This window comes from Diplotaxodon limnothrissa, linkage group LG4 (genome assembly GCF_057381915.1).
Source record: "Diplotaxodon limnothrissa isolate DT_005_m linkage group LG4, D_limnothrissa_male_GT1.1, whole genome shotgun sequence".
Taxonomy (NCBI): Eukaryota; Metazoa; Chordata; class Actinopteri; order Cichliformes; family Cichlidae; genus Diplotaxodon; species Diplotaxodon limnothrissa.
The window spans coordinates 704,922-729,441 of NC_140599.1; the positions used below are offsets into that span (position 1 = coordinate 704,922).

General features: G+C 45.6%; 3 protein-coding genes across 4 annotated transcripts in view; all 3 read right to left on the reverse strand.

Moving 5' to 3' along the window:
- Positions 1–467: 467 nt before the first annotated feature.
- Positions 468–15,911, reverse strand: rras (RAS related). Its single transcript, XM_085351914.1, has 6 exons — positions 15,332–15,911; positions 14,110–14,197; positions 10,680–10,782; positions 9,079–9,187; positions 3,052–3,170; positions 468–1,487 (listed from the first exon to the last, which is right to left on the reverse strand). The coding sequence occupies exons 1-6, from the start codon at positions 15,416–15,418 to the stop codon at positions 1,403–1,405; spliced, it is 591 nt and encodes a 196-aa protein (XP_085208040.1). The 5' UTR covers positions 15,419–15,911; the 3' UTR covers positions 468–1,402.
- A 996-nt stretch (positions 15,912–16,907) lies between these two features.
- On the reverse strand, positions 16,908–20,201 carry LOC146632957 (uncharacterized). Its single transcript, XM_085351915.1, has 4 exons — positions 19,916–20,201; positions 19,282–19,441; positions 18,598–18,721; positions 16,908–17,719 (listed from the first exon to the last, which is right to left on the reverse strand). The coding sequence occupies exons 1-4, from the start codon at positions 20,006–20,008 to the stop codon at positions 16,945–16,947; spliced, it is 1,152 nt and encodes a 383-aa protein (XP_085208041.1). The 5' UTR covers positions 20,009–20,201; the 3' UTR covers positions 16,908–16,944.
- A 2,927-nt stretch (positions 20,202–23,128) lies between these two features.
- Positions 23,129–24,520, reverse strand: part of ap2a1 (adaptor related protein complex 2 subunit alpha 1) — a 37,958-nt gene continuing 36,566 nt past the window's right edge. For both annotated transcript variants that reach the window (XM_085351233.1, XM_085351232.1), the window contains one exon: positions 23,129–24,520. This exon is cut by the window's right edge and continues 309 nt beyond it. The gene's annotated coding sequence lies outside the window, so the exon portion shown is untranslated.

Consider the following 24,520-nt stretch of genomic DNA (forward strand, 5'->3'; position numbering starts at 1 on the left):
GGTTTCACAATGAGCTCACCCGAAACTCTGGCTGATTGGGACCCACACCCAGTTTCACACCTTGGCTCAGGCGATTAGAGGATCATCAGGGGTCCTTTTGTCCCTCTGTGGGGGGAAACTCCCACTAGGTTTATATCTGGGACTCTCCACCATTTGACCTTAGAACTGAAGAAGCTTCTCGGATGAGAGGTGAAACGTCTTCAAGCAACTTAAAGAAGTCCAGACGCTTTTCTTTTCAAGCTCCTTAGATTACAATGACCTGGATGAGCACCTTCACAGACACACTGCTACTGTTGTGTCAGCACACAGACACAACAGTTCGTAGATGGTGGTGTAAATTCTCTGAAATTCATAGACTGACAGTAAAAGGTGACACAACAAAGTTTACAGTGAGACATTTATGAGAAAAGACAAAAGAAAAATAAAGTTCAGATAAATGTTTTAATAGTTTATAAAAGTGACTTAATTCAATATATTTTCGGGTTCTGTTCAGTATCTTAACTGTTCTTAGGACATCAAGCTTCTCGCCACCTGGAGACCCACGAAGTTGTGACCACACCCTTCCAGTATATGGACAGGTTCTTCTGTAGCACTTTCTACTACACTGGAGCACTCAAAACGCTTATACTGCATTTTCACAATTACGATGATAAAGTAGAGAAATACAAAGAAAAAGTACAAAACCCCCCAAATACATAGTATAGAGTACCACGATGCAACGATGCAGCCATCACACAACACATGGCCAATACTGTCATTTGATCAGGATCTTAAATGACATGTTATTCATGGATGTATTCAATATTGTTCGTCTTTTGAGACTGACTCCAGCTTCTGCTATGATTCTTCTTTTTGTCTTGAATAATAATACTTCTTTGGAGCTCTCCTGCCCCTTTGCAGGAGGGCATGGAAAATGGCATCGCTTTGGCCCTTACGACTTAACATACGAAGCCATGCTAAGGGGAAAATCAGCACTTGTCCATTTATGACATGCTAATTTTTGCACATAGCACATTTAATGTCATTTCTTCAGACAGTTATGGATGCCGTGGTGTTGCAGATGCTGGTATCTGTATTTGTTTAAAATAGCATCACTGAAGAGTGAATTATATACTACATTTTTTGGTGATATTTCTATTTGTGGACACAAATTATGATTTGTGTTGTAACGTTATTATTAATCTGCGTCACAAGTGCCGCCCTGCTGCTGATCACACCTCTTCCTTTCAGTTCTCTACTTAAAATTAAACCAAATTAAATGTTGCTTTTAACAAAAGTGCAAATGTAATCATCTGGAAAGAAACTGATCCACCTTCTCTCTTGCGCACATACACACTCATATGTACACACAAAAACACCTTTCTGCAGAGGAATGAGGCTTTGGTATTCGTAATAATAGTGCTTAAAGGATGACACAGGGACAGCCACGACTTTTCTCCTTCCCTGTGTGATGAGTTGGAGGAGGGCTCTCCATCTCCTGAAACTGTCTGTAAAGCAGGAGAACAGATAAAGGGATTAATCATCCTCACACTTTGCTCCTATTCACAGAGGCGATTCAGTATCAACCATATATGATGCTGGCTTGAATAATGTAAGAAAAATTCTTGGTCACGAAATCCAACGATGTATCTGTTGTCACAGGTTTTGACACAATTTGTTAGCTTTGGTTATAAAATGCCATGCCAACATTTGCCCAGTGCCAAAATATGAATACTAAACCCAAGTTGGTAATGGTGCTGTAATACAGTGTTTCCCAGGCTTTAGAGGCACAGTTCATATTTCACATTAGAAAAATCCCGCAGCACTCCACTAAACAGAAATGTCAAAAATGTTGCTTCCTTCTGACCACTACTCATGCTAGGGCCTTCATCTGGGTCGCGTTTTCTCCAGGACCAGGTCAGACTGAACACTTTTTCTTTTTAAATTTATCTATTGCTGTTATGCGCTGCATAGTCTCACAGCATGACTGTTATTTAAGTTCTTCTTTGTCCTCTTCTGTTTTACTTAGTTGGCAACACATTTATTAGAGCAGGTGGTTGTACTGCCCTCTAGTGGAAGAGAATGTCATTGCTACCCGTTACGCACGCCGGTGGCTTCGGTGTGCCGTGTTAGATTATCTGGTTCCACCTGATTAGTCCTGGGAAACACTGCTGTAATAAGAGTGACCACTACTTCCTACAGCATAGTCACCGATTATTTTTATGATTAGTCGACTAATCGGATCATCATCCATTGGACGTAAAAGTACAGCTTATTGCACCAGCAGCATCTGCTCTTATATAACTATCATTAGCTTACAGCTTTAAGTGTTTAAGGTGCTAACTAAAAATAAAGACAAGATGATAGTTTATTGAATTTTAATGAAATCTGCAGATTGTTTCGGTGAAGTTTAATAAACTCCTTGCTATCTAAAATATAACAGGACACCGGAGTAAATTCTGGAGCATCTCACACTTCTGATAATCAGCTGTCTGCTTGACGTTTATTCAGCTGTGTAAAAACTATAACTTTAATCTCAGCCAAACTGATTTACTCAGGAACAAATAAAATACTAAAAAAAGCCAAACAATAACATTTTAAGTTATCTAAGTGACTCATATATATTTAACCTGAGAGAGAAAGACGGCGGTGGGTTTGAAAACGATTGGCCGGGAGTCCGGTGTTCTCACGGCTCTAGTGAGCCTAGCTATCGAGCTAGTGGGTAACAGACGTCTCCGAAAACGTCGGAGCGCTTTTGAAAATATGTGGTGTCTTGATAAACTGAGCAGATATTTGAGGTTTACACAGCTACATTCTCGCCTGAAAATATGTTAAACGTTTATTTTGTGACCCAGAAAGAATAATAAGAGTAATATTAAAACTAACTAGCTGCCGCCATTGTTGGAAACTGAGCTGTACATGCAGTGCTGCCATCTTCTGTTTCAGTGCGTTATTACACTCTTAAATCCTGCTACTTATTCCTGCGTCTTTTGTGATCTTACAAAGCTTCAAACGACGCTAGTCCCAGCAGGGACGTGAACTAAAACAAACTCTCATAAATAAGGACTGTACCTAATAATATGCACAAGCTCCAAGAAGGCTTCATCAACATTGAAGCGATTCTTCGCCGAGGCCTCCATGTAGTGGATCCTGTTCTCTCTGGCAAACGCCTGTGCGTCCTCCTTGGGTATCTGCAGACACAATAAACAATATCACGTCTGAGATCCAGTGCTGTTCTTGTCATCCTGTAAAAATATGCAGAAAACTTGTCACTGTTGTCACTTTGTCCTGAAAAAAATGAAGGTAAGGAATCTCAACAAGCAGAAGACTTAAAAATCCTGTGGGACAAGACAAAAAACCCAAAACACTGGGGACACTGAGGTCAAGGTCACAGATTCTGAGATTTTTAGTAGATACACCTGTTGGAAGTATCTGAACAGAGGGGTGGGTTTTAAATCAAATCAAATCAAATCAAATCACTTTTATTGTCACATCACATGTGCAGGTACATTGGTACAGCACATGTGAGTGAAATTCTTGTGTGCGAGCTTCACAAGCAACAGAGTTGTGCAAAATACAATAATGTAAACAAGCAAAATACAAGAATGGCTACATCTGAAACTAATAAATATATGTACAATATATAATAGTATATGCATTTCTGGATGTGTATACTAAATATTTTTCTACGTGTGTGTGTGTGTGTGTGTGTGTGTGTGTGTGTGTGTGTGTGTGTGTGTGTATACACATTTTTACAAATTAAATAGTAAAAAAAATAAAAAAAAATAAAAAAATAAAAATAAATAAATAAATAATAATAATAATAAAATATATAAATATACAGAGTTGAGACATGTGCAAAAAAGTGGCATTAAATGGTAAATGGCCTGTATTTATATAGCGCTTTTCTAGTCCCTAAGGACCCCAAAGCGCTTTACACATCCAGTCATTCACCCATTCACACATACATTCACACACTGGTGATGGCAGCTACATTGTAGCCACAGCCACCCTGGGGCGCACTGACAGAGGCGAGGCTGCCGGACACTGGCGCCACCGGGCCCTCTGACCACCACCAGTAGGCAACGGGTGAAGTGTCTTGCCCAAGGACACAACGACCAAGACTGTCCAAGCCGGGGCTCGAACCGGCAACCTTCCGATTACAAGGCGAACTCCCAACTCTTGAGCCACGATCGCCCTGTACAGTATGGAGTGCATAATGTTAAAGTTCCAGTAGTGAAGCTGAGGTGTCTATGACGTGTTCAGCAGTCTGATGGCCTGATGGAAGAAGCTGTCTCTCAGTCTGCTGGTTCGGGACCGGATGCTGCAGAACCTCCTTCCTGATGGAAGCAGTCTGAACAGTTTATGGCTGGGGTGACTGGAGTCCTTGATGATCCTCCCCGCTTTCCTCAGGCAGCGCTTCCTGTAGATGTCTTGGAGGGAGGGAAGCTCACCTCCAATTATCCGTTCAGAGCACCGCACTACTCGCTGGAGAGCTTTGCAGTTGTAGGCGGTGCTGTTGCCATACCAGGTGGTGATGCATCCAGTGAGGATGCTCTCAATGGCACAGTGATAGAAGGTCCTGAGGATGCGGGGGCTCATGCCGAATCTTTTCAGTCTCCTGAGAAAGAAGAGGCGCTGCTGCGCCTTCTTCACTGTTTTGTTTGTGTGTACTGACCACGTAAGATCCTCAGCCAGATGTACACCAAGGAACCGGAAGCTGCTCACTCTCTCCACAGCAGCGCCGTTGATGGTGATGGGGGTGTGTACTTCTCTGCACCTCCGGAAGTCCACTATCAACTCCTTTGTCTTTGCGACGTTGAGGGTGAGATGGTTGTCTTGACACCAGTGGGTCAGGGCGCTGACCTCCTCCCTGTAAGCTGTCTCATCACCGTTGGTGATAAGACCCACCACTGTAGTGTCGTCCGCAAACTTCACAATGATGTTGGAGTTGTTAGTGGCCGTGCAGTCGTAGGTGTAGAGTGAGTACAGGAGAGGGCTCAGTACACACCCCTGTGGAGCACCAGTGTTCAGTGTGATGGGGGATGAGGTGATGCTGCCCAGTCTGACCACCTGGCGTCTGTCAGACAGGAAGCTAAGGATCCAGCTGCAGAGGGAGCTGCTCAGTCCTAGATCCTGCAGTTTCCTGTCCAGCTTCGAGGGAACGATGGTATTGAATGCTGAGCTGTAATCTACAAACAGCATTCTCACATACGTGTCTCTCTTCTCCAGGTGTGACAGGGCAGTGTGTAGTGTCAGGGCTATGGCATCATCAGTGGACCTGTTGTGGCGGTATGCAAACTGTAGAGGGTCCAGTGAGTCGGGTAGTGCAGAGCAGATGAAGTCCCTGACCAGCTTCTCGAAGCATTTGCTTACGATGGGGGTCAGGGCTACAGGTCGCCAGTCGTTCAATGAGGAGATGGTGGAGGATTTGGGTACAGGGATGACGGTGGCCATTTTGAAGCAGGCTGGGACTACAGACAGAGAGAGGGAAAGGTTGAAGATGTGCGTGAACACTCCAGCCAGCTGAGCCGCGCATGACCTGAGGACGCGGCCGGGAATCCCGTCCGGACCAGTAGCTTTGCGTGCGTTCACCTTCCTGAAGCACCTCCGCACATCCTCCTCAGACACAGTGTGCGCACTGACGTCATCCGCGGTGCGCACACTGTCCGGTCTCATGGTGTTCGCTGTGTCGAATCTAGCGTAGAATACGTTTAGATCCTCACACAGAGAGGCCGTGGTCTGCGGTGTGCTGGTAATAATCGATTCATCGATTAAAATCGATTCTGACTTGGATAACGTGATATCGATTCACATGGCGCTGTTGCCTCCTGTGAGATTCCTGACACCCCTCCCCCACCCATCACCTTCACTCAATACCAGGTTGAGATGCAAATGAGGAGACTTCACTCAGGCAAGTCTGCTGGACCAGACGGAGTGAGTCCCCTTGTCCTCAAGGCCTGTGCCCCCCAGCTGTGTGGAGTCTTTCATAAACTGTTTATGCTGAGTCTGAGTCTGCAGAGGGTCCCGGTGATGTGGAAGACATCATGCCTCGTCCCTGTACCAAAGACGCCACGTCCCAGTGGCCCCCAGGATTACAGGCCCGTGGCACTGACCTCCCACATCATGAAGACCCTGGAAAGGCTCATCCTGGACCAGCTGCGACCCATAGTAAGACCACATCTGGATCCCCTTCAGTTCGCTTATCAGCCTCGTCTCGGAACAGAGGACGCCATCATCTACCTGCTCAATCGTGTCTACACCCATCTGGACCAGCCGGCGAGCACTGTGAGGGTCATGTTTTTTGACTTTTCCAGTGCTTTCAACACCATCAGGCCGACCCTCCTGGGTGATAAGTTAGCAGCGATGCAGGTGGATGCTTCTCTGGTGTCCTGGATTGTTGATTACCTGACAGGAAGACCACAATATGTACGTCTCCCACAGTGTGTGTCTGACAAGGTGATTAGCAACACAGGGGCACCACAGGGGACTGTCCTCTCCCCCTTCCTCTTCACCCTCTACACCACAGACTTCAGCCACTGCACAGAGACCTCCATCTTCAGAAGTTTTCTGATGACTCTGCGGTGGTTGGATGCATCAGCAGGGATGATGAGACAGAGTACCGGGCTGTGGTCGACTCCTTTGTCACGTGGTGTGAGCAGAATCATCTGCAGCTCAACGTGGCAAAGACCAAGGAACTGATCGTGGACTTCAGGAAGACCAGGAAACACTTGACCCCTGTTTCAATCCAGGGGGTCAGTGTTGACATTGTGGAGGACTATAAATACCTTGGAGTACACATTGACAATAAACTGGACTGGGCTAAAAACACCACAGCACTTTACAGGAAGGGCCAGAGTGGTCTCTATTTTTTGAGGCGACTGAGGTCCTTCAACATCTGCCGGAAAATGCTGAGGATTTTCTACGAGTCTGTTGTGGCCAGTGCGATCCTCTATGCTGTTGCATGCTGGGGGAGCAGGCTGAGGGTCGCAGATGCCAACAGACTCAATAAACTGATCCGTAAGGCCAGCAATGTTGTGGGGATGGAGCTGGACTCCCTCAAGGTGGTGTCGGAGAGGCGGATGCTGTCCAAGATAAAGACAATGTTGGATAACACCTCCCACCCACTCCATGACATGTTGGACAGTCACAGGAGCTCGTTCAGTGAGAGACTGAGATTACCCATGATGCACCACTGAACGACACAGGAAATCATTCCTGCCTGTGGCTCCCTGTACAACGCATCCACTTAACACACTGTTTGCTGCTACAGCTACACATGTTTCTTTTCCAAATATTTATTTATAAGTGACTTATGTATGTATGTATGTATATATATGTATATATTGTACTATTCTTAGTTAGTGTATTGTCTGTCTTGTCTTAATGTTGGTTTATAATGGAGCACTGTAACAAAAAATAATTTCCCCCAGGGATCAATAAAGTATTCTGATTCTGATTCTGATTAAGATCCTGAATCGATTTTTTTATATAAATGTATTTTGCCCTAAACGCCAGAATCTCAGGTGAAACCTCACAAAATTTCAACAACCACCAAACATTTAAAACAGTAAATGAGAGCAGCAACACGGCCTCTGCACAAAGATGTAAACACAAAGCGTGGACCCACCGATGGATCAGAATCAGTCAGATGTGGCTTTCTCACCCGACGGCACGGACACGGTCAGGGCTGAAAGCCGACAGCTCGCTGATTCTGATGTTTTGGCGGCTCCACGCTTTGTGTTCACGCCCTTTTTGCGCCGATTCTACAGCTGTTAGTTTTATCTCTCTAAACAATATTGAGTAAACCAGCAGCAAAAGAAGATCCAAACTACGCTTCACGTAAACATCGTCATGAATTCACTCTGACTTTTGCTGTTTTGCTTCCAAAAAAAAAAAAAAAAAAAAAAAAAAAAAAATCACACTTCACGCACAGCTCTCTCTCTCTCTCTCTCTCTCTCGTTTTCGGAGACGTCTGTTACCCACTAGCTCGATAGCGAGCCGGGGGCTAGGGTCACTAGAGCCGTGAGAACACCGGACTCCCGGCAAATCGTTTTCAAACCCACCGCCGTCTTTCTCTCTCAGGTTAAACATGACATATGAGTCACTTAGATAACTTAACAATGTTATTGTTTGGCTTTTTTTAGTATTTTATTTGTTCCTGAGTAAATCAGTTTGGCTGAGATTAAAGTTCTAGTTTTTACACAGCTGAATAAACATCAAGCAGACAGCTGATTATCAGAAGTGTGAGATGCTCCAGAATTTACTCCGGTGTCCTGTTATATTTTAGATAGCAAGGAGTTTATTAAACTTCACCCAAACAATCTGCAGATTTCATTAAAATTCAATAAACTATCATCTTGTCTTTATTTTTAGTTAGCACCTGAAACACTTAAAGCTGTAAGCTAATGATAGTTATATAAGAGCAGATGCTGCTGGTGCAATAAGCTGTACTTTTACGTCCAATGGATGATGATCTGATTAGTCGACTATCAAAATAGTCGTTTGTGGCAGCCCTAGCTCCCTGCATTTATTTTTTAAATAATTCTGTTGAAGCATGGTCTGACTTTCATTGGTTAACATTCATCGAATTTGTATTTATTTGTACTTTTGTCAGATTAACGTTATTTCTGTGAGCATTATGAGTTTTTCTTTCATTGACTGAAGGGTCCCAACAGTTTTGTCCACGTCTGTACGTTGTTGAGCTGTGGTTTTCCAGTCCTTTCAGGACCTGTCTCTGAACCAGTGGTCCAATTATTAATAGAGTAAATGGACTGGCATCTGTATTTTCCAATCTTCCTCTATATTATTTTTAGTAATTTGGGGTGCAGGTTCATCTGTCACAGGCACACTTTAACTGTCAGATTACAGGAATTGGAACCTTGGACATTTGATAAGTGGATGCCTGGAGCTCCTGAGTTACAGGAGTTGATTCTCCTTGTATAATAATTTGTGGAATAAATGAGACTAAGCCAGAAAAGTTGTTTATAAACTGCAGATATCTCCTAAACTGTTGAGATTCCAGAACTTCCCTTCTGCAGTAGATCTGGAATAGAAGAAAAATGACATTATAGAGGAGTATCGGTTGTTGTTAGTTACCACTCTTTGCTGTTCCAGGTCTGCCTTGTTTCCAACCAGCACCATGGGAAAATCATCTCTGTCTTTCACTCTCAGGATCTGGGTGTGGAACTTCTGGACTTCATGATAGCTGAGAGTTGGAAGGACAGAAATCATTACCAGTCACAGATTAAAATAGCCCTTCATATACATTTTAATAGTTCCAGACAAAGTCTTCCTTATTCCTTATATATTAACATACTGTGTTGTTAAATAGTCTGTTTTTGTTACTGTGTGGTTGTTCCTGGTTCAACCCTCGGCTGAAGCTGAAAAAGATTCATTACCAAACAGCAGAGGCTGCAGTGAGTTTCTTCTGAAGTGTTGGACTTACAGATGCAGCTTTTCACTTCTAATTAAGTACTTGAAGCACTTTCTATTACAAGTCATATAACATTCACACACACTGTGACGCACTGGCGGCAACTGTGTGCACCATCTGCTCAAAGATACATGCAGGCTGGAGGGCTCCACGCCCCCCTGTACTGCAGTGTAGTGTGCAGGTGCTCTGAGAGTAAATGGGCAAAAGATAACACAGGACCAGATTATTACAAAAAGGTTACATTTGTGTCTTTCTTGTCCATAATTGAGTTTCAGATGAATAAAATGTGGCATCACACTCTAAAGTTGTGGTTCTCTCCTCCTCCTGAGAATGGGGACAGTCTTTTATATGAAGTAATACATTAGAAACCAAAAGCTGGACCATAAGAGTGCCCAGGAGGAAAAGCACCCAAAACAGAAGAAAAAAGATGAAGTGAAACCTGACCCAGGAACAACTTACTAATGGAAACCAGGACCTTTCTGTACACAAGAATTGGTTTCACAGAGCTGGACTTGTCATGTTATACATCCTTCTCTAAGGAAATATTACTAGAAATGAAACTGCATCTACACAGGAACCAGCCTGCTCATCGCACATCACTTTGAAGATGATGACTGGTTGAAGAGATTCCAGGTTCCAGTTGAGCCTCTAAGATATTTCCTACCAGGTCACATCTCAATCGATGGTATTCAGTGGTCTTCAGTCTGGGTCCCACAGCCCCAGACTCACTAACAGCTGCGTACCCTGGGCCATGGTCTCAGTTACCCTCATGTTTCAGGCCAACCACAGACGGACTCTATGCAGACCAAGTCTTTCCTTTGTGCTACCTCCAACCAAGCACTTTGCTCTCCAACATGTCCCTTTCTGTTGTTGGCTATATATTTCTCTAGACTGTATATACGTCTTTTTGTTGCGCTTTATTCCTGATATCTCTACTATTTTTTTTTCCACTCCCAGGCGCGTGGCCCCGGCGGGCGCGTGGCCCCGGCGGGCGCGTGGCCCCGGCGGGCGCGTGGCCCCGGCGGGCGCGTGGCCCCGGTGGGCGCGTGGCCCCGGTGGGCGCATGGCGCACCCATAATTTCTTTGTACATGTACAATGACAATAAAAGGCTATTCTATTCTTAATGCTGACTCGCAGTCACTTCAGTCACTTGCTTCCTGTGGTCTCTAGCTGCCACATCGCTACATCGTGTGTACATAGCTTTAGAGTATAACTTTATAGCACTCTATACAAGCGACATACAAACAAACATCACACACGTACCTGCCACGGTCATTGAGTGCAAACACCAGTAAAAAGCCTTCTCCAGACCGCATGTACTGCTCCCTCATCGCACCAAACTCCTCCTGACCTGCTGTATCCAAGACTGATGCACACAGAGACATGATCACATATACACATAAATACAAAACATACATAGTATTCACAGACATACACTATATTATTGCCAAAAGTATTCACTCACCCATCCAAATCATTGGTACAATCACTTCTACAGCCTCAGGTGTATAAAACCCAACATGCTGAGCACTTCTACGGACACTTTGTGAAAGGATGGGTTGCTCTCAGGAGTTCACTGAATTTCACCGTGATTTAAGCACTTTGAAGCAACTGTTGTATAGATAACTGGCGCTATAGAAAAGACATTGAACTGAACTGCAGTGGTGAAATTTTCTGGCTGCTAAATGTTCTACAGTGACGTGGTATTATAGTGTGATGGCTGCAGTTACAGCCACACGTGGGAATATCTGCCAAACAGTGTAGAGGCTTACACGTAACACTACACCTACACTTTTCTTTCTTTAAATACAGGATTTAATTTACAGGATAATAAAGAATTTGTTTTGATTTAGAACTAATGTACATACAGAACACTGCATTCTAAAACAAGTGTGCACAGTCTAGTTTACACTGTTGTGTCTTTATGATTTAATCTGTCTTTGTTTGCTCAGTTACCTCAGCTGCTCCCAGTCCCTCAGTGATGAGCTAATAGGTGGAAAATGGTAAATGGCCTGCATTTGTATAGCGCTTTTCTAGTCCCTAAGGACCCCAAAGCGCTTCACACTACATTCAGTCATTCACCCATTCACACACACATTCACACACTGGTGATGGCAGCTACATTGTAGCCACAGCTGCCCTGGGGCGCACTGACAGAGGCGAGGCTGCCGGACACTGGCGCCACCGGGCCCTCTGACCACCACCAGTAGGCCAACACGGGGTTAGTATCTTGCCCAAGGATATTTGACATGCAGCCAGGATGCAGCCTGGGATCGAACCACCGACCTTCTGATTAGTGGCTGACCTGCTCTGCCACCTGAGCTACAGCCACCACCAGGGGCGGAAAAGGGGCGGAGCAAGCCTATATGGAGACCTGCAAATTGGGCCATACCACAACTCTGGATCATGGGGGGGATGGGATTTGTTATGTTAGTTTCAGTTGGGTATTTGTGTGTTCTACCCCTTTTTGCGTTTTGTGGGCTGATCAGCCACTATTTAAGTTTCACCTGTGTCTCATTTAGGAAGGTCAGCAACTCACACAAAGTGGTGAGTCAGAGCAGGGTCAGCAGATGAGGCCCAACTGCTACAGACCTCCAAACTTCATGTGGCCTTCAGATTAGCTCAAGAACAGCACATACAGAGCTTCATGGAACGCATCCAAGCCTTACATCACCAAGCACATTACAAAACGTGGGATGCAGTGGTATTAAAGCACGCCACTACTGGACTCTAGAGCAGTGGAGACATGTTCTCTGCAATGACTAATCTGGCAAACGTATGAATAAGTCCTGGTTTGGTGGTTACCAGGAGAGCATTACTTAGACTGCATTGTGCCACATGCAAAGTTCGGTGGACTATAGTGTAGGGTTGTTTTTAGAAGCTGGGCTCAGCCCCTTCGTTCCAGTGATCTTAATCCTTCAGCATACCAAGACATTTTGGACAACTTCATGCTCGCAACTTTGTGGGAACAGGTGACAATGGCCCCTCCCAGGGCTGTGCGACATGACCAAAATCTCATATCCCGATATAAAACCTCCATCGTCCCGGTAACGATATAAATCACAAAAAAATAATATTTTCTGTAAATTCTGTGAATCTCGGGTAGGTGAAGTGTTTCCAGCTGGGCGCCGTGTACCCGGAGTCGAGTGTTTTAACCGATGCATGAAACGACACATTTTTAGACACAGGTTGTAACGGCCGCCGTTTTCTTTGTATTCATTACACGGCGTGCTGCGGGGAAAAGCCTGTTCTAACGTTTGAGTCTAAGGTTTACTTTTTAGCACCTGGCGGCTCTTTTTTACTTCTCATCCATAAACACTCTGCATACTTTTTCACGTGATTCCGTTTATTTTGAAAAGTCTCAACAGGATCTTGAGCTTTATTGTGAAAGGTTTATGTGGAAAATAAACAAGCGGACATGCGATGGTTTTACCGTCATTGTTGCTAACGACAACGCATAAAAACAGGCGCTTGTCCGTCCGTAGTGTGGTTATATTAAATATAAGAGAGAGAGAAAATTAATAATAACTACAGTGACCATCAGAACCATGAATATTGCCGTAAACAGTTTATTTTGCGACACCACGAAACAAACGATAGCGTAAAATGAAACGATAGATGTTTTTATATCGTCAGATATATATCGTCATATCGAACAGCCCTAGCCCCTCCCCATTCCAAGATGACTATGCACCAGTCACAAAGCAAGTTATTGCATTACACGGATGGAAGAACGTGACTGGCCTGCAAAGAGTCCTGACCTCAATGCGAGGGAACACCTTTGGGATGAATTAGCAGAGACTGTGAGCCAACATCAGTGTCTGACCTCACAAATGTGCTTCAGGAGCAACGGTCAAAGATTCCCATGAACACACTCCTAACCCTTGTGGAAAGCCTTCCTGTAGCCGCTAACGGTGAGCCGACATCATATTAAAGCCATGGATTAGGAATAGGATGTCACCCAACTTCGTACACATATGTAGACAGACTAGCAAATAATTTTGCTAATATAGTGTACACATGTCTTGATGCACGCTCAATCATCTAGGTAAATAAGTCTGAAAAGGTTGATTCTGTTCATCTGGATGTTTTCAGTGTGAGAAACGTTTCGTCATCATCCAGCTGACGGCAGGTTTCCAACCTTATAAACACCTGGATGAAAACCACCACTGAAAACGTCCAGATGAACAGAATCAACCTTTTCCAAATATAGTGTATACATGGTGACCTGTACTGCTAACAGAACATCTGTAACATTAAGCTGAAGTTTCACTTGTTCTGTGTCATAAAAATCACCCACTAAGGAAACAAGTGTTTTTCTTAGTGGTTTCACTAAAACCGATTCTCTACTGTTGCATTCACCAAAAAAAAAAATCACTAAACTGTATCAATTAGGGTAAGTGTGATGTTTGTGAAGGGTGAGGAAGAGTCTTACAAACAGCACCTCTGCTGCGTCTGATGATTCACAAATAAGTGGTGAAAGAACAGCGTGGCCCAGCACACCACCCTGACAGCACCAGCCCACTAACAAGTCCTAACAAGGGAAATGAAACATCCAGAGAGCAAACACACTGCCTGTATCACATCACAATGTAACACACCCTTTGTTTTCACGCAAAGCTTTTTCCAAACCCTGCAATTACTCTGACACTGTGTGAATTAGGACATGTATATCTCCAGTGTAATGTCTTACTGTCAAGCCGGGTCTCCTTTCCATCCACGGTACAGATCTTGGTGTAGGAGTCTTCAATGGTGGGGTCGTAGTCGGACACAAAGTACGACTGTGGAACACACTCCGAGTTATTAACATCAACACTACACTGTGAACAGCTTGGCTTGTTTTACACCTCTCATAACCAAGCCTAGTGCCTAACAGGCATTTATTTATATTACTTACAGCTGGCGAGAACAAAAGTGACGCAGCAAAAATGATGAAAAGTGCCCAGAGAATTATTACGTTTAGACTGAATATGTAACCACGTCAGTACTTCTCCTTCAGTGTTCTATAATCCACTATTTACTGCTACAGTGCTCGGTGACTGTACTACAGCCGTTCATTAGGCAGCCAGTTTAATGCAGACCTTTCTGTGTTAAACAGAGTGCAACAAAAGCTTGCCCGAGGTAATGAAGAAACTTACCATACAGTGTGGAAGCAGAAGCACCGACTCAGAACGGAACAATTCCCAGCGACACATTAACAGAACCGGGGTGGAAGGTACCCAACTTACTGAAGTGCACTGCTAACATGTTTAGAGTTTAAGTATTTAAAAATATTTCAAATGGAAATCTACTGTCACACTATACTGTGTTTCATAGATAACCCCTGTTTCTTTCTCCACCTACTCTCCTGTATGATCAGGAACTGAGCAACCTAAACTTGGCACTCCTGCTCAACTTTGTCCCTGGAGGTTGTGACATCACGATGTTCCCCAGCAGTCATCTAACAGTAACCTGTCGTTTATACCCAGGAAAGTTTACATCCTTCTGTTTCCTCCCTCAGTACATCAGTTTACCAACACCAGGCTAAACACTGTTGCAGCAGTCAAGCACCATCAAGTATAGATACACAAGTTAAATATGAGCAGCTGGGCCGAGGTGGTTTCAGATGCGTAACTAAGCTCTTGACTGCTTTTATTGTGATTCTAACAATGAATGACTTCATCTGGAGGGAGAAGCCTGCTGGTGTTTGTTTTAGTTTGACTGCTGCTCAACAGCTGAATAAGACTTTAGTGGTGAACCATTAACCAACAGCTCATCTGTTCCAAATGCAGGTCACTTGTTGAACCTTGACAAGGTTGAGTTCGTGGAAATAACCGCTCAATAACGACCCACCAGTGGATCGACCACCAGTGGATCGACGCATTAACCTACAGACAGGTCCACAGTGTGTTCTACACGTGTCGTGGAGTCAGTACCTGGATGAACTGGATGGTAAGGGCGCTCTTTCCCACTCCTCCTCCCCCCACAACCACCAGTTTGAATCTTTCCTCGTCTCCACTCATTTTCAGTCCGGACCAGAACCTCTCCGAGCTCACCGCAGGACCTCAGGGGCGCGTTAAATCCCGGTCTCGCAGCAAGCCTGCTAGCTGTAAGGAGACACCAACATGGACGGTTTTCAAAACTGAAGTTTGGTGTGCGAACGACGGACTCGGGGCCACACCTGTAAAGCAAAGTCCTGACGGAGTCCCACTGTCCACGCAGCACAATAACACGCACCGACGGGTCTGCTTTGAGTTGGGCCTTACAGCGGGACTGTGGCAGATCGCCGTCGCCTTTTCTTTTCTTCTTTCGCCTCTTTTCTCGTCGGCCTCCAGTCAGCTTCTGGGCGGAACTGCTTCCTCTTTTCTCTTTCCTCAAGAAACTACAGCAGCAACTACATCACACTGATGTCAGAGGCGGCGGTGACTTTCCCCACGCGAGGACAAACACACGGCAGCCTTCGCCTGCTTCAAATTAAAAACTACTCTGAAACTAATCTTTCGGGTGTCAGCTTCCTTATTCGGTCACCGGAGCATCCGTGACATCATCATTCCTACCTAACGGACGTGCCCGTGCAGCGTGAGAACTTACGACACTGATTAAACGGATGTGAAACTTTGTACAAGATGTTATTCGCCCTTTGAAACGGAACCAAACTGCTTTAATAACACAATGAAGCGTCTGAAATTCCAGCGTGGAATACTTCAGAAATCCCGAAGGTGTGTTACGGCAAAGTAAACACGCAGTGAAGTGATACTGCTGCAGCCTCACAATGAAAACGGCCTGAAGCAAAGCAGCAACACAACTAAATAGGACATGCTCAATGGTTGCAGTGTTGTTAAAGATGCACAAAGAAGCAACAGCTGAGGTAAAGACCTGGCAGGAAACGGATTTGCACTATGTTAGTTCGCCCAGTTATTTGTGAGCCTCTCAAAGTGGGAACTTGTATAAAAGTGGATGCAGTTCCTGTTCACACTACACTTTTGTTAAAGCCCTCGAATGCAAGCTGAAAGTCTGCCCTTTATCCACATACTTGCTTTTAAACCCACTGTGGTCCGATCTGCTTTGACACGAATATTTGTCCAAATAGTTTTTTAGCAAACCTCCAGTCTTGGCTCACTGTGGCACTTCAAAGCACTGCATGCTTGTGTTTCTATGCAACCCTCTGCTTACTGGGTGGAGAGGCTGGCGAGTCCCTTCACACTGAGAAACAGGCAAACACACATGGTTAAAATGTCCTCTTTATTCGTCAGTAAATACATTACAAACCATTGTGGCAAAAGCCTTTCAACAACTACATTTAAAAACAACAGAAACAGGGATCGCTGTGCAATGATAAACAACAATATGATAAACACAACAATATGATAAACAACAATATGATAAACGGGTGCTTTTTGTCTTTTCAGCTCATTTAGATTCAACTCTGCAACAAATAAATAAATAAATAGACATTGGTTCTTTCACTACACGTGCACATCAGCTGTGTAGTTTGGTTTCTTCTGACAAACATGCACAGATAACTCCTTCCACCTGCTTCCTTGTATCCTCAGCACCTGTAAGGCAGTGCGGGCTGTCCCATCTGCACAGGGTGCACAAAAACACCTCCTAGCAGTATCCTTTCCCCCCAACCCAGCAGCTTGTTGAGAGTGACGCTGAAAGGTGAGAGCAGGCCCTTTTCCTTGACCTCAGCTCTGCTGTGCTGGCTGACAGAGAGACGCTGCTTCCTGTGGATAGCCTCTGCCTGTCTGTAGGAGTCAGGGTAACTCTTCACCTCGGCGCTCTCGCCAGTCTTCCTGCTCTCGACCATTTTTTCTTGTTGCCTCTCGTTTGCTGTGGAGGAAGGGCATATTCCCAAAGGGGTCAAAGAGAGGGTAAGGCTTTTACGTTTCTCTAAGAGAGAAGCAGAGCCTGATGGGAGTTGTAGTTGGGTGGCCTTTAGCGTTGGGTTGATGGGCTCACAGGGACGGGAAGCTGAAACCTCCGATGGTTTCTGCACAGGCTGCAGGTCACGACGGGGAGGCAACTCAGGAGTCCGCAGTTGCTGCTGCTTGTTGTCAGCGCTCTCTGACAGCCAGCGTCTCTGCTGGGCTTTGTCTTTGTGCTGAGCTGAGTCTGCGGTGACGCTCTTAGCTTGACAGTTACTGTTCTGACTGCTGTGAGAGAGGTTCACACTGTCGTTAGCAGGTGGCAGGCAACTGGCCAGCTGCTGGATGAGGAGGTCGTGGCCACGTGACTTTTGGCTCAGAGCACCCTGCAAGTGCTGCAGCTGACCCAGGAAGTTGAAGTTTGGGGAAATGGAGGGCCGGCGCTCTTTCACAAACCTTATAAGGGGACAGAAAGGATGTGGGTTATTGTTGCTAGTATTTCACACGTCACACTGAGTCTAGGTAGTACTCTGCAATGAGCTACAGGGACAGTTACCACAGTATTACAGGCTGTACGACAATAAACAGGAATAACAGGTGAATAGATGCTCATTGGAGTGTACTGAATGTCTCGATAATGCTTATATAGAGTGCATACATACACTAACTGAGAGGTTTAGCAAGTGTTCAAGCTGCTATAATGTCTTGTAACTTCACAAAGCCTTCTTGTTATTGATCAGGACTGACTACATCTGCTCGTTTCCTCTGACAAGCCTAATGCATCGAGACTCAGAACAGTGGGACAAAGGAGATCTGTCAAGATTAAGACAGGTGCAGATTTACACAGCTGGGAAGGAAACAACTGCAGCCTGCAAGATAAACATTTCCAACAACTGCATGTAAATACTTTGTTAAGGCAGGAATATCTGGATCCTCTGATGTATATCAAAATATAGGTCTTTGAGAGGAGAAGTCCTAAAACATGACTTATGTATACTGGTTCCTTTACAAAGGTGTGCATCCATTGTTCTCTGGAGTTGTTGACTGTTGTAGAGAAAAGTGTGAATACCATGTGCTGTGGACTGTTTAGAGAAAGTCTTTCATGGGTAAAAGTCTCCAACTGTCAAGACCACAAATACTTAAACTCATAAGCAGAGTTAACTTCATTTCACCGGAGTGGTGAAAGTGCCAGAAAACCTCTGATAGCTGTAAGTTAAACAACTCATGCTCAGCTTTAGAAAGGAAATCAATAAGGCTTCTTCAGTGTTCTTATGTTATTTGACAAAGTCGAGCTCAGTCCCCTCTGCAGGATGAATTTGTGCTACTAGCCATACCTGTAAGCATGGTCCAGGTCCATTTCCAGACTGTACATGACATAGGCAACAGCCAGAGCTGGGGAGCGGGAGATTCCTGCTGCACAGTGCACCAGCACCGAAGCCCCCGACGACATGGCTACGTCTGAACACACAGTGCATAGTGACAGTCAGCCGAGCGGGACACAGAGCTGCTGTATTGGCTAAAGCTAACCACACTGCAAATTACATTTTTGAAAACAAAAATTCAATAATAAATATTTAAAAATTGAGGAGGCCCCGGGGCAGACCCAGGACACGCTGGAGAGATTATATCTCTCGGCTGGCCTGGGAACGCCTTGGTGTTCCCCCGGATAAGCTGGAGGAGGTGGCTGGGGAGAGGGAGGTCTGGGCCTCTTTGCTTAGGCTGCTGCCCCCGCGACCCGGCCTCGGATAAAGTGGATGAAGATGGATGGATGAAAATAAATCTAAAAAAACAACGTCATGACTTGTGCATGAGGGTTCATAGCCTGCAGCTTCTATCGTATTGCCACTGCTAACTCAACCGACTGCATAGAGCCGTGAATGCAAACGTCTTGCACTGTCACAGAAGTAAAGCATTGTTCAAACACAATGATGACAACATGGTGAGTGTTTAGTGATCATGTGCATTAGAAATCTGAGGTAATCTTGTTCTATTGCTGTAATGTGAGAGTGAGGCCTTACCAATGAAATGCAGAGCCTGTGGGATCCAGGGCAGCAGGTTATCCCACAGAGAGTCATCAATAGGAATGCGGAGATACCTGGAACCAGGCAGGAAGGAGGGCTGGGGGCTACAGCGACTCACACTCAGCACATAGGAGATACCCAGCGAGGCCAGCTGGTCCTACACACACACACACACACACACACACACACACACGCGCTTTGTTTCTGCTGTACAAGAGTTCACAGTGAAACTTGGCTGTCTGTGCTCTACCTCACATATAAACTGTGATCGTCTCTGTGTACATATTAATGTTGGTAATTGTTTAGAGCACTTTTAACTTTATACTTCACTATTTTTTTATTTGTTACAAATTAAAGAATCACTCAAAGTGCTCAAGAAAAATATTTCACACGTAATTTGTGAAATATTTGAATTGTTTAAAAATAAGGTAATATAATAATATTGCACATGAAGTAATGATCTGCTCAGTAGGCAACAGATTTACGTGAGCATGCGCAGCTGTAAGTTCATGTTATTTAATGTCCACATCAGCCACGCGTGTGCTGCTGTGCTGTGTGAGAGCATTGCACAGGAGCTGTTATTGCGACATTATTATGTCTTTGATAGCGACAGCACGGGTCCTCTTCCTACCTGCGTCACGTCGCTCTCTGCTCCGAGGTAGAGCTGCGGTAGGATGACGGACAGCGGGGGCCGCTCCATCTCTCTGTCCCGAGACAAGACCATACCTGCAGCACCACAGGCGACACCCGTAGGAAAGAATTCCGCTGCGTGAAACGTCCTGTGACCAGTTCTTAGAAGACAAACATTCAAACAGTGTGCGTTTCCTCTTTTGCACGACGGTGCATCCGTGCTGTATCCACGCCGTACTTACTGAGGTGTCAGCTGCTGCGCTGCAGCGAGGTCCTCCTTCCTCCTCACTGTGTTCCTCACACTGGATTCTCAACGATGAGCTCATCAACTTTCCAACAATAGATCTGGACTGGATGATGTCATTTTCAGCCAATCACTGCGCCGCCGCACTTTCACACGCGCAGACGCAGCTGTCCGTGGGGCCGCCTCAGCAGTACAGACACCAGTGTGAGTGCTGCAGCACATGACCTTCACTCCAGTCACATCTGGCCTGTGTACTTACTGCAGTAGCGGCTTTGACCTCCTGTTTGTGTTACTGCTGCTGTAGTGGAGCAACCGTGACCCACATGATGTCCCTGAGGATGAACAAAGTATCCTGACAGTGCAACATCTCACTGCACATGAGACTGAGAGGCTTTGATGGCGGATAACCAGCCGAGGTTTGCCTGTCCGCATGCTGCTAACTGCTCCCCCTCTGGTGTTAACCTGCATTCTTCTACTCTTTACCACCTTTCTATGCTAATTTAAACCATGCGGATTGGTTTGCAGCATTTGATGGTTCTGCACAGCATCTTAGCTGTTCCTGGTCTGCACTCTGTGCCCTGAAGATGTGCAGGTTCCTAATACTACTGAGACCTAAGATCTCCTCACGTTGTGAAAGGTATCCCAGCTTGCATCCTATTACTACACTGAACCGTCTCTGGAGCATCCTTTGCACAACCAGCCTGAAACGTGGATCCTGTTGACAGCCTCCGTGCTGTAGATCTACCTTTTCTAGCTACTGATAAGATTTCTTGATGTCAGGCACTTCTCCCGTCTGTCATCATCTTCATCGTGATTGCCCTGCAAGATACTCGGGTACTTGTAGCTGTCCTGTATACCCACTTACTTTTGCTTCTGGCAACTCTAATCCTCCAGCCTGGATCCCATTTCCTTGCTTTGCCGAACATTTCTGCACGTAGACCCAGGGTAAGTAAGTTACTGCTGTTAATGAGCTCGATGTCAAACATGTACAGAGTAGGTTTATCAGCTCTTTGGGGTGACCTCTCAGTAACCAGGAAACGGGCAGACCATCACAGACCCCTCACACCCTGGACACAGACTCTTTGACCTGCTGGCAGACGGTGCAGAAGCCTGCAGACCAGGACCCCCCGACACAGGAAGTTTCTTTCCCCTCACCATCTCCCTCCTAAACAGTTAAACTGTCACACTGCTAGACTGCAACTGCACTTAATGCAGACTCCGTGGTATTCATTTCTGTAATCCTGTATATTTGCGTGTGTGTACCGTGTCGTTTACATATTGTTTTACATTGTTGTGCTTGAGAGACACCATCGATCAGAACCAAACTCCTTGTGTTTGCGCATACACCTGGCCAATAATCGTGATTGTGTGATGAGGGGACTGACACCTTTGCAGAATAGCAGTTACGGGTGACTTGTGGAACTTTCTACCATCGACAGGAGAGGTTCAAGGTGAAAATCACTGCTGACCAAAATCGATGCAAAAGCTTCTCTCACATCTGCCAAAAAATAAAAAGAATAAATATGTTGATCCCCAAGAATTTAGGGAAAACATTCCTGAGGACTGAGACAATCACACAAATGCCCTGGTTCCTTCTCCATGGCTTGGGTATGGCTTCAGTCTCAGGGATGAGTCTGGCTACAAAGCCCACTGCCTTCTCACTCAGAAATCCCTCTACCTCCATATGGATTTGGACCAGTTGGCTTTCCACCCAGACTTCTTGCTTACTCTGGACGTCCATTCATGAGCTGCTCCTCATGAACGGAGGAAGATGATGGAAGTAATCCCCAAAAGTTGATTCTGTTCATCTGGACGCTTTCAGTGGAGAAACGTTTCATCATCATCATCATCAGGTGGCTTCTTCAGTCTCAGCTGACTGCAGGTTTCAACCTTAGAAACGGGACATTTGCACAATGACTGAAACCAGCCCACTGAACAATGTGAGCTCAGTTCCTTTGCATGTTAATGATCAAGGAACTGAGCTCACAGCCAGAATCAGCTGTTGGGGATTTACTTAGCTGGATGAATGAGCATGAAGAAGATGAAGTAATCCTTCCGTTTTCTTGACATTTCCATCATGTCTGCAATCAGTGTATAAAGATACGTCCTTCTCTCCCACCTCAGTGTCAAGTCTCATACAGCCGTCAGTACTTTGTCCCATCTCTGCATGTGCACTGTTGGCCAGCAGCACCACAGGTGATTGCTGATTGGCTGCAGCTCAGGCAGGTAGATCAGGTGATCTCATCATCACTTTAATCCCACTCCAGTCTGAATCCCAGGTTGCTTTCTGATGCAGAGTGTGAATGCTAGAGAGCGTTCAGGCGTTTAAAAAACAAAACAAGCTGATCTGCATGTTACATCAGGACCCTCCCCATTTATCCGGGCATGTGCAGACACTAGCAGTGCACTGGCTTGTGGCCCCCTGTGCCTGGCTGCCATTCATATAGGAAGACTGTGTCAGTGTGACGAGACAGGAAGCATCAGTTTGGATATATATGGCATAATTTTACTTCACATTTTTTCATTACAGAGTAAATCTTGTAATCTAACACAGGTATTGGACAGGTTCCTAACACCAATATATGAGGCTGCATTAGCTAGTGGATACTGCATAGACACGCACACAAACTCATGTACACACACGCACAGAATGACAAAATCACTACGTTTTCCACTACAAAGTTCTATGTCCTGTGATTGCTGTGCAGCCACAGAAGATTATGTGACCATGTATTAGAAATGTCTGCAGGCTCTTTTTCTTACCTGGTTACACTCACACACACACACACACACACACACACACACACACACACGCACGCGCACGCACACACACACACACACGCGCACACACACGCACACACACACACACGCGCACACACGCACACACACACACGCACGCACGCGCACACACACGCACACACACACACACACACGCACACACACACACACACGCACACACACACGCACACACACACACACACACACACGCACACACACACACACGCGCACACACGCACACACACGCACACACACACACACGCACGCACGCGCACACACACGCGCACACACACGCACACACACACACACACACACACACGCACACACACACACACACGCACACACACACGCACACACACACGCACGCACACACGCACGCGCACACACACACACCAGTTGTGTTGGACATCTGGGTGTCTAACATTCTGTACTCCGGGAACATCAGTGCTGATTATGACACAACAGCCGGGACGAGTTGTGGATAAATTTCAGATCCACAGCTGGATATGAGCAACTTCTGAATATCAGCTGTTTGTGTAAACACCAGATTTATTCTGTAACGTTAGGCTGACCAGACTGAAATCTGTGTCGCAGCTGGGATGTTGCTACGTGTGTAGAGAGCTTCTCTGTCCCAGCACAAACTTTGGGATCCACGAGGTAAATTTGATGCAACCATGTATGTTTACTTCAATCCCAATTAAGGCGGTGCATTTCTCTGGAGAATAAAACAAAAGAAAGCCAAAGCGGCACGGCTGCAGCAGCCCACACCACAGTCCCTGTTTGGACTGGTCTTATCCATAAGCCCACCGTTGCACGGCGCTTCTTCAGCAGTGGGGAGACAGGTAGCCAGTTCTGTCTTGGAAAACTAAAGCGTGGTGTTCAAACACCTTTTGAAAAAGATTTGGTCTCATCTGTGGGGGCGTGATTTTACTTTGAGACGAGCTTTGAAAAAACAAGCTTCAGTCGTACAGGAGTCAAATGAAAACTGTGCACACCTGGCAGGCTGCTGGCCTCCCCAAGCTTTCAATCAAAACCTGAACCACGTTCAAGGCGATGGATGGGTCGCTGCTGGTCTGGTCACCGATTATCTGCAGTCTTCACTTTGTTCACGATGGATGAAATGATCAGCATCTAAACGAGCTGATGGGAATGTCTGGGAAGCATTCAATTCATTTACCGACACATAAGTTCAATGAGAACATTGTGTGTGGGAAACGAACGGGGGAGGAATCGGAGGGGAGGAGCCTGTGCCTCAAAGGCCATCCCCAACACTTCAAGTGCTTCTTCAGGGGGAATGCAAGACCAGCTCACTGCCAGGTCCCACAGGCTCAAGCAGAGGTTGGCAGGTGAGCCATTAGCAGGGTCTTCAAGGAATGTCCTATAAACGAATCGATGTCTCACACACAGCATTACTACGTCACACAGTCTGTATGGAGCAGAATGAGACCCCAGCCACAACCGTGGGACACATGCACTCTCTCCTGCACACACACACACACACACGCGCACACACACACACACACACACACACACACACACACACACACACACACACACACAGGTAAACCAACAAAAACAATAATG